Genomic DNA, 19489 nt, shown 5'->3' with positions numbered 1-19489 from the left:
TCAAAGGAATCAATGAATTGATGAGAAAAAAAGTTACAAAGAGATAACTTTGGGATCAAATTGAACAAAATACAAATTTAAGAAACTAAACCACAAATTTTCGGTTATTTGAACTTTGCAAATTCAAATCTACTCAAATAACTCGATATACTTATTTTAAAGAAAAAACTGAAGATTCGAAACAACATAGACTGCATCAACTAATCTTAAATTGTTTGAACTTCAATTCGAAACTTTGGTAATCAACACTTAAACTGTATGATGTACAACTTGAAGAAGCTATAATATAAATCCAAATCGTTTTCAGTTCTTCGTGCATTGTACAACTTTAGACTTATCCATGAACATGAGATCTTATAACGTTTGATAAAACGAAATGGCACGAAATACATCCAGTACCCGAAGGAGACGGTTTTGCTTCGGTCTTCCGGTACATCTGATCGGATGATTTATTTTTGTTTCGTACTCGACTTTCACGGTTGGTTCATCAATCGGCATTGGACTGACATCTACACCCTGAAAAAAACCAGCATCGACACAACCTTTCAGAGTTGTCGTATCAGTTTCCGAATGTGGTTGAGTTATATATGATATTCTCGGACTCGAGCGAGTCTTGGATATGAGTATGTGTCGAAAAACGGATCCAAACATCGGATAGGAATGCAAAGGTGCGTTATGGTTGAGTTATGTCCCAGAAGTTCATATTAGTACTTACAGTCTCATCTGTCACAGATCCTCTAGCTTGCTCAAGTGTTCCTTTTTGGACCTGCGGAGAGAATATAAAGCCGGTAAAAGTTTTCCGTCGAAATAAAGAAAATAAATGAATCACGTCATAAATGCCTAAATCTCACAATCATGAAATCCGACATCGTAACATAGAGCGTACCGGATCCTTCGTATCTGATCCGATCACTTCTCTCTTTACTCTACTTGGAATGAGCTTACTGAATAAATGTGATGAGTGAACCGCAAAGACGAAAGTAGAATGCAATCAGAAACGGTTGGGGGAGTAAAACCCGAAAAAAGGAAAAGGAATAAAGAAAGATAAATACCGGTCCTCGTCAACGTCCATGTCTGAATCAGAGTCCCATCTTTCATCTCCATCATCCTGATCTTCATCAGCCTGAATAATATGAATAAAAAGAAACCAAGTCTGAGGGCAAAGTTGATATGAAGCTAACGTGCAACATCAAGAAACTGAAGGAAATGTATCGATGCAAACTACAACCAGTTACGTTACACTGGCAGAATAAAGACGATTTCTGCTCCAAAAGAAACATATAGCACAATTGTTTTCTCAGATTCGAGCAAAATAACCCACTTTACGAAACGCTTTAGTTGTCTAAGAAGGCAGTCGTGAATGTCTAATGTCCCGAACATAGAAAGGAAATACATTTAAGCAAAATGTGCAATGCCTACCATGGATACATGATAAAAGCACATGCAATTCTGGGAAACATTGAAAAACTTAGAATGGAAAATGTCATAAATTTCCTCCGGTATGGCAAAATTCCTATAAATAAGTAGCGGCGGAACACACCTCAGGAAGCTCCGTATCAGGTGGCCTTTCTTGAAAATGGACACTTGGCGAATGCTGAAGCTTTGAGAGATTGTCGAGTAGCCTATTACGAATTTCTTCAAGTAACCGGCACGAGTTTTTGTTTTCCATGTTACTAGGGGCAACATGAAGAGTATAATCTGGACCGAAATACTCATAATACTCGTGTTGAGGCATCTTGTCGTCAACTTCCATTCCAAATGCAACTCCTGTCTGCTCACATTAACAAAGTAACCCACCACAAGCAAATTATAAATAGTATTCGATAAATCTAGTACCGATGTCTAATGTCTTCTGATGAAATTTAATACCTTTTGCGTGTCATTTCGAAGTACAAAAACTATGAAGTGTTTACATATATATAGGGATAAAGATGAATTATGAGTGAAGGCTGAGGAGGAAGGAGTAGAAACATTGACCTAAAAGTCACCTTTACAGTGTATTAACATTTGATAAAACAATCGGTAGGCCAATCACTTAAACCGATCAGTATATATTATTCAATTGAAAAAGTGTTAGGTTGGCTTACCTCGTAGCACCAACAGCGAGCAACATTCCGAATGGTATACCCGCCGCCACCTAGAAGCAACAACGGGACATTGAATGATCTCATAAATTTAACACACTCTGCATGACCCTTGATTGAAAGATTGAAACACCCCAACCTATCTCCAGAGAGAGAGAGTCAGCACCACATTGAAGAACCACAGCACCAGGCTTAAAAACTTCCATAACTTTACCGATGATTGGCTTAAACAAGTAATGATAACTCTCGTCATCAATCCCATCATCCAAAGGAACATTGAGGGAATAGTATTTCCCTTTTGAATATCCGATATCACGTATATCACCCGTACCGGGAAAATAATCTCCAAATTGATGAAAAGAAACAGTCATGACCCTGTCAGTTGTATAAAATGCCTCCTCCACACCATCTCCATGGTGGATATCAATATCGACATATAGAACACGCTACAAGAAAGATAAAGGAAAAGCGTTATCAATGACAGACTATTCCATAAGAAACTGTTTCCCATGCAGAAACAAAAATCCCTAGACCCTAGGAGTTAAACCAGTCATTCAGGTCAAGACATATCATATTGAACAGGATAAGATCGGTACAAGAAGGAAATAATTAGATATTGCTTTCGTTATGAAGAGTTTACTCATGCACAAAAAACAAACAAAAAAATGCCTAAATCAGTGAAGAAAAGACTGATAGAAAAAGTACAAGGAAATTAGGTTTTGAACATATACCTGATGCTGCTTAAGAAGTTCCAGAATTGCAAGGACTATATCATTGACATAGCAAAAGCCCGACGCCTCACACTTTTTTGCATGATGCAGGCCACCAGCCCAGTTAATGGCAATGTCACATGGACCATGGTTTAATTTGACAGCACCACCAACGGAGCCACCTGCATAAGTTTGACAGAAGGAGTAAAGGCCATCAAAGACGGGACAATCTTCACCGACATTAAAGCGCTTGAGCTGTCTGAGCTGATCTTGCTGTGTTTCGGGTGTTACACTGCGGAGAAAGTTCACATAGTCATCAGCATGGAAGCGACAAAGATCCCGATCCCTAGCAGGGAAGGGCTTGTGAACTTGCATATGCTGAAGCAGCCCATAGTGTGCTAGAAGGGCATGAGTCATTCGAATTCTGTGAGGCTTCATAGGGTGACCTTGGCCATAATAATAGTTCCCCACCTCCGGGTCATAGAAATAGCACACCTTTCTCTTCACGCCATCAGCTCCAGAAGGTAACGAATTCCCTCCGGTTTCCATCAAACAATAAGCTTTGGACGATTGAAATTCAAATCTAAGTTTCCTCTCTTAACTTTTCTCCTGCTCTAAAAAACAAAATCCTAATTAGATTCACTGATAAAATAAACAAACCACACTCAATTAACATCCCAAAAACAAAGAATTGAAGAAGAACTACACTCATTTCGCTCCATTCAAGCATACAAACATGTGAAGGTCGCAAAACAATAACCCCAACATTCACCAGATTTACCAAGGCAAAAAAAAAATTAATTTACATGATTTTCATAAATAACAAACAAAATTAACGACAAGAGCAGAAAAAAAAAACAAAGTTGGATTCGTAACCACAATCACATCAATAAACACCCAGAATAAAGCCAATATTTTTCATAACATTGATGAGCAAAACAAGCATTTAGACATTGAACAGAGGCAAGAACAAGTCATCATCCCATGCTTCAAAGTTCAAATAAACAAACAAACACACATCGACGAAGGGAAACAAAACTGGGAAATCAACGACAGTTAAAAAAGAGAAGAAAAAAAGAACAAATTGACTGGATTTGACGATAGAACTTGGAACCAAAGATATCAACCGTTTTTAAGCAAAACCCAGAATTAAAACAATGCTGTTCTTACCTACAGAAGAGGTATTAAAGGGTGTTTTTCTTTCACCTTCGTTGCTTCAGAACAACGGTTAAACCGTTGAAGTCTTATGAGAAGGAGATTTGATGAGGGAATCAATGTGCAGAAGAAGAGAGATTTGATCAGTGCAATAAACGGTATTTGAAGTTAAAGAGAAGTGGTTTTTTATTTTTATTTTATGCCGAACGGTCCAAACTAAACCGGTTCGAAAAGGACTTCAATGTAATTTCTAGAAAGTTTGATGCGTAGGAAACTTGGAATGAAAATATCAAGGATTATGATGTAAATTTCAAGTAGTATATATACGTGCGTACAAATACATCTACATCTACATCTATATAATTATTTAATTCTTTGAGTAAGATAAGTATTATATATTAATAGAATGCCAATTTAATTTTGAAAAAAAAATTCTTCTACAAAAAATTAAATTTATTTTTTAACCCTTATAATTATACTCAAAATCAATTGGATTCTCTTTCAATTATAGATCAATTAAACTTATAATTTATAAAATCATAATCAATTTTTTTTTGCAAATGTAATTGTCATTAATAACACTAGTTACCATTAAATTATTTAAAAATTCTAAAATTATATATATCCTAAAAATAACAAAATATTATAAATATATAAGAATTATTTTAAATTGATAATGATTTTTAATAACTAAAATAAATATAAAGATTATAACAAAAGTCTAAAAATTAAATTTTAATTTTATTCATTCGAAAACATAAATACAATTAGAAGACGTGATATTAAAACTGTTTATATGAAAATGAATAGTTTTAATAATTTAATCTCTTTGTCTATAGTAAAAATGGTTAAATTATAATTTTTATTTCTATATTTAATTTAAAAGAAAGAAATAAAAAGTGCTTAATTACCCGAGCAATGTGACATTATTTAATAAAAATCACTTTTTTTTTAAAAAAAAAGAATGGTTTCGAAAATGCATTTGATCTTTTACACTTTCTCTTTATGTGGTAGATTTGAGTGTCATTTTCAAAATATCACATTCTCTCAAGTTGGTACTCAAACTTAAATTTTATTCATTGTTTTAACACTGAATAATCGTGTTAACTTTTTAATAATGAGAATCATAAAATTATGTCACGTCAATAATAATATCATTATCTATCTTTCAAAAAAAAATTAATATTTTAAAACAATAAAGTAATAAAAATAAAAATATTAATAGACTAGCTTAACTAATTTCTCTTAATTGATTTGTCTAGATTTATTCATTTGTTTATTTTTATTGAATCTTTAATATATATTTTTAATTTTATCGCTAGATAATATTTCATTTGTTTTGAATAAAAATCATAATATTTTACTCTTCATTTTACCATTTTCTTCTATCTTTATGTTACTCGAATGTGTCTTTCTTTCTTTTTAAGTAGTACGGTGATGTATTCATTAATAAAATAAAACATAAATAATAATGTCTTGTCATATACATACTTAACTAATACATTCATGACTATCACAAACAAAATATAACGATAAACAATCAATGACAACTTAATGAGCAAGAACGTGAACAATGGAGACAACGACATACAAAGGTGAATCACTACAACATCCCTAAACACCAAACATAGAGAAGGAAAATTTGGAAAATATCCAAAGTAAACGAATAAAAAACGAACCCCCTTTAACTGCTTTAAAAACCAACAAAATGCAACATACACGAACAAAGAAACAAAACATCGAAAAAGCTAACATCCAAGAAATCCGGTAGAACCACATACTAAGAAAAAAAACAATAAAAAAAACCTGCACCAGAAATCCAAAAGTATCGATAGCCATAATACCCTTTACTCGAACGTTTTTATTTTGTACTTAAGTGAGAATTTTTTTATAACTTCTCAAACAAACCTATCAATTTGTCCTTGCAACAAGTTTTCTATTGATACATCGACCAGCGAATTTGCTTTAATTCGATACTTTTCTATTTAAAACTTCAATCTTAAACCGAAACTCATTTTTAGATTTTAAGATTCATGCGAATATTAAGTGTTTTAAGCATTAAGTTTGTAAGATTTGAGATTTTTAAATTATTTTTTATTAGAAAATATATTTTGTTTTTAAATTTTTTAAAAAATTATTTTAAAAAACACGCATGATATAATATGTGAGCCAACAAATGAACGCTTGAAGCTCAAATGCAAGACCATATACATACTTGATATATGATTATGTGTGTGATCAATTCTACCCCAAAACCCAGTCCCAAATCTACAATCATAAACATGAAATTAAGTTCTCCAAGATGAAATTCAGAAAACAGATGATACACCAAAATCAACTCGAAAGACGAATGACAATCCGGTCATAAACTACTTTGTGGCCTGTGCAATTATGTTGCTAATGGAACTCGCCTGTTCTTTTGCCGTCTCCACCAATGAATCCTATGGTTCAACGAAGCAGTTGTCTCAGAAAATCTGAAATTACGACACCCGACATGCAAGATGTTTTACGATGGAAGGTAAAGTTTCTACCTGCGCAGCTATTAAACGTGCAACAGTTTTCTTGCTTGACTCTTGAAGTTCGCCGGCAAGCAAGAGTTCATCCAATATATAGTAGGCCTTCAATGTCAAATGGAAGTAAAGTGTTATTCAAAGACTCTATTAACATCAATGATCTATAATCCTTAATAATGCTATTTACCCTCCTATTTTCAGAAACCACATTTTGTTCTAAAAATGGAAGCAATACTTTGCTAACATGAACAACTTTTGTTCTAAAAGAACTCTCATGTAAATGCTTGTTCTCTGAATCATGAAGAAGAAAGATTTCATAATCTCAGAAGTACTACAATTTTTACGAAAATATGAGGGGGGTTGAAATGCCTTTCCTCAACAACATGGTTAACATGCCACCATAAGGATAACAATTTCGGGGGGTATTTATCTGGAAAGTAGGAAAAATTATGGTGCCATACATGAAGAAAACGGTCTACAAACCCTCAATTGACTGGAATCAATTCAAAAGATGAATGCTTTGTGCTTCTTTAGGATAGTTGAGTTGAGACTGGATAAAATCAAGAGACACACTGGTATGGGAGTATGGAGATTTAGAGTTTATGCTTTAACTAAATACAAATGGAGGATATGGATGGTATGTTAAAGAATGAGAAGAATGGAGTGGTTCTGGAGTAGGAGGATAACTGTTGCTAAAGAGTACATGACGAGAGCATAATTTACATAAAACACAAGGATTTAGATTTAAACTGCTCTGAAAAGAAGAGGAAGAGACCTAACAACAGGTACATGACAAGCATAATAATTGTACCTTATGGAAGTTGAAGATCAAGTCCAATTCACAGACCTGGATATAAATTAATTCACAATCATAGAAAACATACTGGAATGTTAATAATTCAATGAAAAGTCTTGTTTAAGTTTACTCACACTGCCAAGTATCGATCAAGTATCTCAACAAAATGATGAATGATTTCTAGAACCTCTAATTCATTGTCATCCTGGTCAATGCACATGCAGAAGTAAAGACTAGCATATCTGCATATTATCCAAACTCGGTTGATAAATCTCTGAAATGGTAAATTAGATTCCTCATAAAAGTAGACTCACTAACAGATAGTAGTATCACCTTTTGTAAACAACTTTAAACCCTCTCCAATCCACAAAATTACAGAGTTTGGGCCCTCTTGAGAGAATCACTCCACTGAGCTCACGGATAACCTTCTCAAAATGCATTTCATAAAGCATTAATATAACAAAGACAAGACCGACTTCAGAAAGAGCATCAACAAAGTACTAAAGATAAAGAAAAATGCACCAGAATCTTATAATTATAAAGTAATTTTCCTTGAAGTGCAAACTTCAAAAATCTAATCAATGCAATTAATAAAATGTGCTAGTCATACCTTTGTTCTCTCCTTCTGAGAATAAGGAGAATACCATTTTGTCAACCTAACTTTCCCTTGTCGGCTAATTAAAAGTACAAAGTGAATCTGAAACACAAAAGAGGCTTATTATAGGTTACAGATACTAGCAATATAACAAGTCAACAACCGAAAAAATGAATCTTCATTTTAGGTTTCTAAAGTGGAAATAAACAATGATAACTGAGTAAAACTAGAACAACATATGTGTGACTATATATATATCACTGTGATAATCAGATCCCAAAACTAACATAAAACCATTTTTTGCTCGCACTATGAGAACCAAAGCCGATCCTCAATAAGTCATAAATTCAAGCACATAATGCGATCTATGTGAATTTGTAGTTACATCAGTCGACTAGTAACATGAGGCTTTGGCCATCCTCTTAGCATGCTTCTTCATGGAAAAAAAATTCAACAGCTAAAGTATAAAGAATGGCCTTTCCTTCATATCAATAATAACCTTACAGTTTCCACCCAGGGAGAAACAATATGATTAATGTCTCAATGAAAAGTGAAACCATTAAAACAATAAGGTTTTATCAAACAGAAAAATTATAGATATGACCAGAATTTTGTCGTCAAACTCGAATATTCCAAAATTCCAAGGCAAACATTAAACAGAAATGCTTAAGTACGATGGAATATGATTTAAAAAAAAGATGAAATAAGCCGGATCTAACAATAAATTAGAAGAACTATCAAAATGAATCATTTACAGTGAACTACAACTGTCAAAATGGAATATTTACAGTGAACAAACAATATCAAAAACACAAAACAAAATTTCTGCACAATCAAGTAGCAGATCCGAAGAGAAACGACAAGGGCAAAGCTTAAATTCGAGAAATATGATCATAAAATAGTAATAAAAATCATGATTCACAGAATCAAAAGCTTAAACAGCGTCTATGAGCAAGAAAAATACAGATCCATGCTTTGCATTAAAGAAAGATCGAAAACAGATCACATAACAAAATCACCGAACAATCTTAATAACAAGATCAAAGTATGAAAGGCGAGTTACGTACCATCCTTGATAATAGCCGAAAGAAAAGTCAAAAATGAAAATCTGGATTCTCCGAAAGCTCAGACACCGGTATCCCGATTCGGATTTCTGGTGCTGCTGCGACGCGATTTTATATTTATATTTGAACAATTTTTCTACTCCATTAAAAGTGGTAAATATATTTCAGTACCCAAACTTTACTTTAATGTTCAATTTCATACATGAACTCTTTTTATTCAAGTCAGTATTTAAACTTGGCTTTTTGATTTAAATCGAATGTAAATACTCAAATGTAAATAATAAATTAAATTTAAAATCAAATATAAATACTCAAATGTATATTTCTAAAAAAAATGGAAGCGGATGATGCATGTTTGGGTTTTGAGTTGGCGTATATAATGATCTAGCCCAGTATGAGAAGCAACAGATGGCCCAATGTCTTGCACTGGGAATTAGGGCCGGTCACGGTCGAATTAGGTCGGTTCACGGTCCCAAACTTTTATTTTCTTTGCCTTTTCAGCCTTTTACAAAAGCTCGAATCATTGTTCATTAAATAATTTTTTTTAAATATTTTATAATTAAGTTTTATTTTTAAAAGATTTTTAAATTATGTAAATTTTATAATTCAGATAAGCAAGTATAAATTATAAATATTTTATCCATAACCTTAATATGAATGATTCATATGTGCACTGACCAAGTAATTTTAATAGTTGAAGTATTTTTTGTTATTTTTTGAGATTTTAAGTTCGAGTACTACGTATACAAGAATATGAGTGTTTATTATCAAAATATTAAAAATATTAAAATATTTAATACCTTATATTGACTCTGAATTTATTTTTAAAAAAACATATATACATTGGATTGTAGCGGTGAATAGCATTATTGTCTTTTGATACAATGATCCAAATATTATAGAATAATAATACTATTTCTTTCCCATAAAAAAATGTCTATCGTTGATTTTTTTTGGTCATTTTTTTAAACTTTGACTAATTATGATTCAGAATTTATTATTGATAAAAATATGTAAAAATATATTTTAGAAACCTTCAATCAAGTAGTTTACAAATATATATTTTATAAAATTTAAATATTTAAAATAATCATACTCAAAGTTTAAAAATTTTGACCTTTAAAAAATTAATAAGAGATATTTTTTATGAAAGAGAGTGAGTATTTTTTTCTTAGATATTAAAAAATATATTTATAATTATAAAATATATGAAAGTATTATTAGTTGATCTTATCACAAGTCAAGCTCGTCATCAATATCTTGATATTTTTACATTTATATTCATTATTAATTTGGTACATAGAATTAAAAGAATTACATTCTCATGTTCGAACGAAATTTCTTAAGGAATTTACAATGAGACCCAACACTCCAAATATATGAAATTTAATTGTTGAATACGAATGTTTGTGTTGAAAATTCAAATATTTATATAAAAAAAAACTTATTAAAATTATTTTAAAATTTCAATATATATATATATATTAAATGTTTATTTAAATAAAATATAAATTTAATTTCACTATTTGAAATTTTAATGAGTTTATTTTTAAAAAAAAAACTTATTTGTTTTTCTAGATCTGAAAAATACGGGTTCAAATTCGGGTACTCAGAATACTGGGTATCCAATTCTCCGGGTAGTATATTTTTTGGCCCGTGACTCGGTCTGTTAAATCCGGATACTTTGTTCATATTTTGTTTTTTTTTTAAATCACATAGAAAATACATAAAATTTAAAATGTTCATAATACACACAATCCATACACAAAAAATAGTGATTTGAAGTTACTTATAAGGATAATTTTTTTGAATATATATATATGTATATATATTAAATTTTATTTCCAAAATAAAATATTAAAAATATTAATATTGATCATGATTTTTTCTTTCAAATCTCATTTCGACAAATTAATAAAAAAAATAAAAAAAATTAAAACTTTAAAGTACATAATACAAACCTAAAAAGAATTTAGAGATTTAAATTTAATTTTAAGGTAAAAATATTAAGGAACCAAAAATAAAAATATAATTTAAACTAATAATATATATATATATATATATATATTAAAATTACTAGATTGGGTCGGATACCCAGTTATAAAAAAATTCAGTCCGAAACCAACCCACCTACCCGAGAAAAATCAAGTCGAGTATCTTACCTGGTCGAATAACTTCTTTTAATTATCTGATTTTTTAAATTTTGGACTAATAGATCAACAAACCGCGTCAATAAAATCAGATATTTTTTAGCACCCTCCAAAAACTTCGTGGACCTTAAGCCTAATTCATTTTTTTTCCAATAGAAAATTATTGGGTAATTACCACTTGATTTTCGTCCATGTGAGAGACAAAGACTTGATATCAAAATTTCCAACAAGGTAGGACACGTTTCTTTTTATGGACTGGAAATTTTCTAACAATAGTGTAAACACACTCGGTTCTCTGCTCACGGTCTACTTACGAATATTTGAATAATAACAATAATTAAAGTATATAATAGAAATACATAAGTTCATGTATTGTTTTAAATATTTTATACTTAAGTTCTATTTTTAAAATATTTTTAAATTATGTAAATTTTGTAAATTCGAATAAGCAAATATAATTTATAAATATTTTATCCATAAATGATTCATATGTACACTGACCAAGAAATTTTAATAGTTGAAGGATTTTAATAAATATTTTGAAATTTTAAGTTCAAGTACCATATGTATAAGAGTATGAGTGTTTATTATCAAAAAGATTAAAAATATTTAAATATTTACAACCTTATATTGACTCTGAATTTATTTAAAAAAATCACATATACATTGGATTGTAGCGGTGAATATCATTATTATCTTTTGATATAATGATCCAAATATTATAGAATAATAATATTTTCTCTTTATCATAAAAAATGTATATTATTGATATTTTGGGTTAATTTTTTTAAACTTTGACTAATTATGATTCAAAATTTATTATTGATAAAATATGTAAAACTATATTTTAGAAACCTTCAATCAAGTAATTTGTAAATATATTTTATAAAATTTAAATATTTAAAAAATCATGGTTAAAGTTTAAAAAATTTAACTTTTAAAAAATCAATAAGAGACATTTTTTATGGAACAGAGCGAGTATTTTTTTTATTGTAAAAATATTTATAATTATAAAATATATTATTAGTTGATCTTATCACATGTCAAGCTCGTCATTAATATCTGGAAACTTCTTGGAACTTAAGCCTAATTCCCTTTTCTTTCCAATAGAAAATTATTGGGTAATTACCTCTTGCTTTTTCGTCAACCTGAGAGACAAAGACTTGATATCAAAATTTCCAGCAAGGTAGGATGCTCTATCACGTTTCTTTCCATGGACTGAAATTTTCCAACAATCTACTTACGAATATTTGAAAAATAACAATAATTAAAGTATATAATGCTAGTCGTGCACATGCTACTCGGTTCTTTCCCAAGAGTATTCAACTTAAATCGGGAGCTGCCCATGCACATGCTACTAGTGCTTTAACTGGTACACCTCGGACAGTAAACAAGCCATTGAATATGGGGTTGCAATCGGTTTGTGTTAAATCGGATAGTAAACAAGTCATTCATTTACTTACCGGTAATAGGAGAGGAATGACTATCTCTTCGATGTTACAGCATATTTGGCGCTTTATTGGACGCAGCTGGAATTTGAGTTTCTCATACGCACCTCGTGAGAGCAACCGTTTGGCCGATCGTATGACCAATATTGCTTGGTCCCTCCCTGCTGGCTTGCACATTTTTCAGGATCCACCATTGACCTTAATGTCTTTGTTTTAGCAGGAATTTTGGGATGATTCGATGCTTGCTAGTATTAGCTAAAGTTATTTGTTCCTCTCTTTCATTCAAAAAAGAAGTATATAATATAAATATATAAGTTCGTGTAATTTATTTTTTTAAAATGACGTGTAAATAAAGTATTTATTAAATGTTAAAAATAAAAAATACAAGAATATTTGTAACCCTAAATTCATTTATAAGAGATAACAACCCTATTCCAAGAAAACTTTTTTACTTCCAATCAAAAGTTAACCGAAGAAAAATATTTCTTTAAGAATTAGATGTGCCTGTAAGTCTATACTCCACTCTATAACTTCACTTTTCTTTTAGGTTTTTTTTTCTTTATCAAGTCAATTATATTGTAATTTTTTAAAATATCTAATTTATGTAAGTATGAGTGGAGCCTTAATGATGAATGAATTTCTGGGAAACATGAGGGATGGTCCCTTTCGTTGTAGTATAGAATGGGTTAACAATATTGGCCACAAAAGCATACGACATAGGTGAGCTAAGAATGGGTCAACGTTTTCTCTATGGGATATATGAAAGTATTATTAGTTAATCTTATCACATGTCAAGCTCGTCATCAATATCTGAAAACTTCGTGGAACTTAAGCCTAATTCTCTTTTTTCCAATATAAGAGTAATTACCTCTTGCTTTTCGTCAATATGAGAGACAAAGACTTTACATCAAAATTTCCAACAAGGTAGAATGCTCTATCACGTTTCTTTCTATGGACTGAAAATTTTCCAACAATAGTGTAAACACACTCAGTTATCTGCTCACGATCTACTTACGAATATTTAAAAAATAACAATAATTAAAGAATATAATGCTACTCGTGCACATGCTACTACTCGGTTCTTTCCCAAGAGTATTCAACTTAAATCGGGAGCTGCCCATCCACATGCTACTCGTGCTTAACTGGTACACCTCGGACAACGCCTGTGAATCGCAATGTTAGGTGGCAGTGTCCGCCAAATGAAAGCTTTCGTAATAATAATGATGGTTATGCAAATTGTGGTGGTCTAACTCGAAACCATGATAGAAGATGGATTGAAGGTTTTTCCAAAACGGTTAAGAAATGTTCAACTTTGGATTCGGAATTGTGGGGAATTTTTTAAGGTCTTTCTCTTGATGAAAGATATTTTGTTTTTAAAAAAATATATTTTTTATATAATTAAGTTTTATTTTTAAAATAATAGTAAATTATTTAAATTTATAATTCAGATAAGCATGTATAAATTCTAAATATTTTATCCAAAACCTTAATATGGATGATTCTTATATACATAAATTAAGCAATATTAGTGATTAAGAGATTTGTTATTATCCCTTGAGGTTTTGAGTTTCAGTATCACATATAAAAAAACATATAAATATTTATTGTCAAATAATTAGGAGTCTTTAAATATATATTACCTTATATTCACAGAAACAATACTCAGATAATGCATTGGATTTTTTTTGAGATATTGGTGTCGAAGAATTATTTTATCCATAACCTTAATATGAATGATTCATATGTGCATTGACAAGTAATTTTAATAGTTGAATGATTTGTTGTTATTTCTTGAGATTTTAAGTTTGAGTATTACATATACAAGAATATGAGTATTTATTATCAAAAAATTAAAAATATTTAAATATTTACTACCTTATATTGACTCTGAATTTATTTAAAAAAATCATATATACAATGGATTGTAGCGGTGAATAGCATTATTATCTTTTGATATAATGATCCAAATATTATAGAATAATAATACTCTTTCTTTCCCATAAAAATATCCATTATTGATTTTTTTGGGTCAACTTTTTTAAACTTTGACTAATTATGATTCAAAATTTATTATTAATAAAAATATGTAAAAATATATTTTAGAAACCTTCAATTAAGTAGTTTGCAAATATATATTTTATAAAATTTAAATATTTAAAATAAACGTAGTCAAAGTTAAAAAAATTTGACTTTTAAAAAATCAATAAGAGATATTTTTTATGAAAGAAAACGAGTATTTTTTCTTAGATTATAAAAAATATATTTATAATTATAAAATATATGAAAGTATTATTAGTTGATCTTATCACAAGTCAAGCTCGTCATCAATATCTTGATATTTTTACATTTATATTCATTATTAATTTGGTACATAGAATTAAAAGAATTACATTCTCATGTTCGAATGATATTTCTTAAGGAATTTACAATGAGACCCAACACTTCCAATATATGAAATTTAATTGTTGAATACGAATGCTTGTGTTGAAAATTCAAATATTTATATAAAAAAACTTATTAAAAATATTTTAAAATTTCAATATATATATATAATTTTTATTTAAATAAAATATAAATTTAGTTTCACTATTTGAAATTTTAATGAGTTTTTTTTAACTTATTTGTTTTTCTAGATCTGGAAAATAAGGGTTCAAATTCGGGTACTCGGAATATTGGGTATTTGATTCTCCGGGTAGTATATTTTACGGCCCGTGACTCGGTCTGTTAAATCCGGATACTTTGTTCATATTTTTTTTATTTTTTTAAAAATCACATAGAAAATACATAAAATTTAAAAAGTTCATAATACACACAATCCATACACAAAAATTAGTGATTTGAAGTTAGTTATAAGGATAATTTTTTGAATATGTATATATATATATTAAATTTTATTTCCAAAATAAAATATTAAAAATATTAATATCGATTGTGATTTTTTCTTTCAAATCTCATTTCGAAAAATTAATAAAAAAATTTAAAAAATTAAAACTTAAAAGTACATAATACAAACCCGAGAAAAAGCACAGGTCGAGCATCTGACCCAGTCGAATAATTTGTTTTAATTATCTGATTTTAAAAATTTTAGACCAATAAATTAACAAACCGTGTCAATGAAATAAGATATATTTTTAGCACCCCTCCTAAAACTTTGTGGACCTTAAACCTAATTCATTTTTTTCCAATAGAAAATTCTTGGGTAATTACCTCTTGCTTTTCGTCAATGTGAAAGACAAAGACTTGATATCAAAATTTCCAACAAGGTAGGACACGTTTCTTTCTATGGACTGAAAATTTTCCAACAATAGTGTGAACACATTAGGTTATCTGCTGACGGTCTACTTAAGAATATTTGAAAAATAACAATAATTAAAGTTTAAAATAAAAATATATTAATGTATTTTTTAAAATATGTTGTAATTAAGTTTTATTTTAAAATATTTTTAAATTATGTAAATTTTGTAATTCAGATAAGCAAGTATAATTTATAAATATTTTATCCATAAATGATTCATATGTACACTGACCAAGAAATTTTAATAGTTGAAGGATTTTAATAAACATTTTGAAATTTTAATTTCAAGTACCACATGTATAAGAATATGAGTGTTTATTATCAAAATATTAAAAGTATTTAAATATTTACTACCTTATATTGACGCTGAATTTATTTAAAAAAATCATATATACATTGGATTGTAGCTGTGAATATCATTATTATCTTTTGATATAATGATCCAAATATTATATAATAATAATATTCCCTCTTTCTCATAAAAAAATGTCCATTATTGATTTTTTTTGGGTCAATTTTTTTAACTTTGATTCATTATGATTCAAAATTTATTATCGATAAAAATATGTAAAGTTATATTTTAGAAAACTTCAATCAAATAGTTTGTAAATATATATTTTATAAAATTTAAATATTTAAAAAATCATGGTTAAAGTTTAAAAATTTTGAATTTTAAAAAATCAATAAGAGATGTTTTTTTATGGAACAAAGCGAGTATTTTTTTTACATTATAAAAAATATATTTATAATTATAAAATATATTATTAATTGATCTTATCACATGTCAAGCTCGTCATCTATATCTGCAAACTTTGTGGAACTTAAGCCTAATTCATTTTTTCCAATAGAAAATTCTTGGGTAATTACCTCTTGCTTTTCGTCAATGTGAGAGACAGAGACTTGATATCTAAATTTCCAATAAGGTAGGATGGTCTTTCACGTTTCTTTCTATGGACTGAAATTTTCCAACAATAGTGTAAACACACTCGATTTTCTGCTCACGGTCAACTTACGAATATTTGAAAAATAACAATAATTAAAGTATATAATGCTACTCGTGGACATGCTACTCGGTTCTTTCCCAAGAGTATTCAACTTAAATCGGGAGCTGCCCATGCACATGCTACTCGTGCTTTAACTGGTACACCTCGGACAGTAAACAAGCCTTTGAATATGGGGTCGCAATCGGTTTGTGTTAAATCGGATAGTAAACAAGTCATTCATTTACTTACCGGTAATAGGAGAAGCATGACTGTCTCTTCGATGTTACAACATATTTGGCGCTTTATTGGACGCAGCTGGAATTTGAGTTTCACATACGCACCTCGTGAGAGCAACCGTTTGGCCGATCGTATGACCAATATTGCTTGGTCCCTCCCTGCTGGCTTGCACAATTTTCAGGATCCACCATTGACCGTAATGTCTTTGTTTTAGCAGGAATTTCGAGACGATTCGATGCTTGCTAGTATTAGCTAAAGTTATTTGTTCCTCTCTTTCATTCAAAAAAAAAGTATATAATAGAAATATATAAGTTAATGTATTTTATTTTTTAAAAATCACGTGTAAGTAAAGTATTTATTAAATGTTAAAAATAAAAAAATACAAGAATATTTGTAACCCTAAATTCATTTATAAGAGTAATAACAACCCTATTCCAAGATAACTTTTTACTTCTAATCAAAAGTTAACCGAAGAAAAATATTTCTTTACGAATTAGATGTGCCTGTAAGTATATACTCCACTCTTTAACTTCACTTTTCTTTTATTTTTTTTCTTTATCAAGTCAATTATATTGTAATTTTTTTAAAAGTATCCAAATTATGTAAGTATGAGTGGGGCCTTAATGATGAATGAATTTCTGGGAAACATGAGGGGTGGTCCCTTTCGTTGTAGTATAGAATGGGTTCACAATATTGGCCACAAAAGCATGACATAGGTGATGAGTGAGCAGATGGAGCGGAGATGGTGGGCTATGAGGGTTGCATGGGGTGGTAAGCCTAATTCCTTTTTTTCCAATAGAAAATTCTTGGGTTATTTACCTCTTTTTTTCGTCAACGTTTCTTTCTATGGACCTAAAATTTTTCAATAATACTGTAAATACGCTCAGTTCTCTGCTCACGGTCTACTTACGAATATTTGAAAAATAACCATAATTAAAGTATATAATAGAAATATATAAGTTCATGTATTTTTTAAAAAAAATCACGTGTAAATAAAATATTTATTAAATGTTAAAAAAATACAAGAGTATTTGTAACCCTAAATTCATTTATAAGAGTAATAATAAATCTATTCCAACAACTTTTTACTTTTAATTAGAAGTTAACCGAAGAAAAATATTTCTGTACAAATTAGACGTGCCTATAAGTCTATACTCCGTTCTATATTTCTGTCCAAAAGAAAATATCAAAAATATTAATATCGATCGTGATTTTTTTATTTTGAATCTCATTTCGAAAAATTAATAAAAAAAATAAAAAAATAAAACTTAAAATACATAATACAAACCTAAAAAGAATTTAGAGATTTAAATTTAGTTTTAAAGTAAAATATTAAGGAACCAAAAATAAAAACATAATTTAAACTAATATATATATATATATTAAAATTACTAGATTGGGTTGGGTACCCGATTACAAAAAAAAATCGGTCCGAAACTGACCCACCTACCCGAGAAAAATCACAGGTCAAGTACCTAACCTGGTCGAATAATTTTTTTAATTATATGATTTTTTAAATTTTGAATCAGTAGGTCAACAAACCTCGTCAATGATATCAGATATTTTTGAACACCCCTCCCAAAACTTTGTGGAACTTAAGCCTAATTCCCTTTTTTCCAATAGAAAATTATTGGGTTAATACCTCTTGCTTTTCGTCAATGTGAGACAAAGACTTGATATCAAAATTTCCAACAAGGTAGGATGGTCTTTCACGTTTCTTTTTATGGACCGGAAATTTTCCAACAATAGTTTAAACACACTCGGTTCTCTGCCCACGGTCTACTTACAAATATTTGAAAAATAACAATAATTAAAGTATATAATGCTACTCGGTTCTTTCCCAAGAGTATTTATCTTAAATCGGGAGATGCACATGCACATGCTACTCGTGCTTTAACTGATACATCTCGGACAACGCCTGTGAATCGCAATATTAGGTGGCAGTGTCCACCAAATGAAAGCTTTCGCAATAATAATGATGGTTATGCATATTGTGGTGGTGTAATTCGAGACCATGATAAAAGATGGATTGAAGGTTTTTTCAAAACGATTAAGAAATATTCGACTTTGGATGTAGAGTTGTGGGGAATTTTTGAAGGTCTCTCTCTTGATGAAAGATATTTTCTTTTAAAAAAATATATATATTTTATATAATTAAGTTTTATTTTTAAAATATTAGTAAATTATTTAAATTTTATAATTCAGATAAGCATGTATAAATTATAAATATTTTATCCAAAACCTTAATACTGATGATTCGTATATACATAAATTAAGCAATCTTAGTGATTAAGAGATTTGTTATTATTCCTTGAGGTTTTTAAGTTTCAACATCACATATAAAAAAGATATAAATATTTATTATCAAATAACTAGGAGTCTTTCAATATATATTATCTTATATTCCCTCTAAATTTATTTAAAAAAAATCATATATACATTAACGTGTGTAGCGGTGA

General features: G+C 29.4%; 1 protein-coding gene and 1 pseudogene across 1 annotated transcript in view; both read right to left on the bottom strand.

Moving 5' to 3' along the window:
- Positions 1-318: 318 nt before the first annotated feature.
- On the bottom strand, positions 319-4119 carry LOC120214982 (annotated as a pseudogene).
- A 2021-nt stretch (positions 4120-6140) lies between these two features.
- Positions 6141-19489, bottom strand: part of LOC120214980 (AP-1 complex subunit sigma-2) — a 37521-nt gene continuing 24172 nt past the window's right edge. The window contains exons 6-7 of the mRNA XM_039212786.1: positions 6481-6567; positions 6141-6390 (exon numbers count right to left, since the gene is read on the bottom strand). Of these exons, the coding sequence (XP_039068717.1) occupies positions 6319-6390; positions 6481-6567 (159 nt within the window). The 3' untranslated portion in view covers positions 6141-6318. The remainder of the gene's footprint in view (positions 6391-6480; positions 6568-19489) is intronic.

Source organism: Hibiscus syriacus, unplaced genomic scaffold (assembly GCF_006381635.1).
Source record: "Hibiscus syriacus cultivar Baekdansim isolate YM2019G1 unplaced genomic scaffold, ASM638163v2 tig00110109_pilon, whole genome shotgun sequence".
NCBI classification, from domain to species: Eukaryota; Viridiplantae; Streptophyta; class Magnoliopsida; order Malvales; family Malvaceae; genus Hibiscus; species Hibiscus syriacus.
Note: the sequence above shows the minus strand (reverse complement) of the source record. Positions and strands in the feature narration are given on the sequence as shown.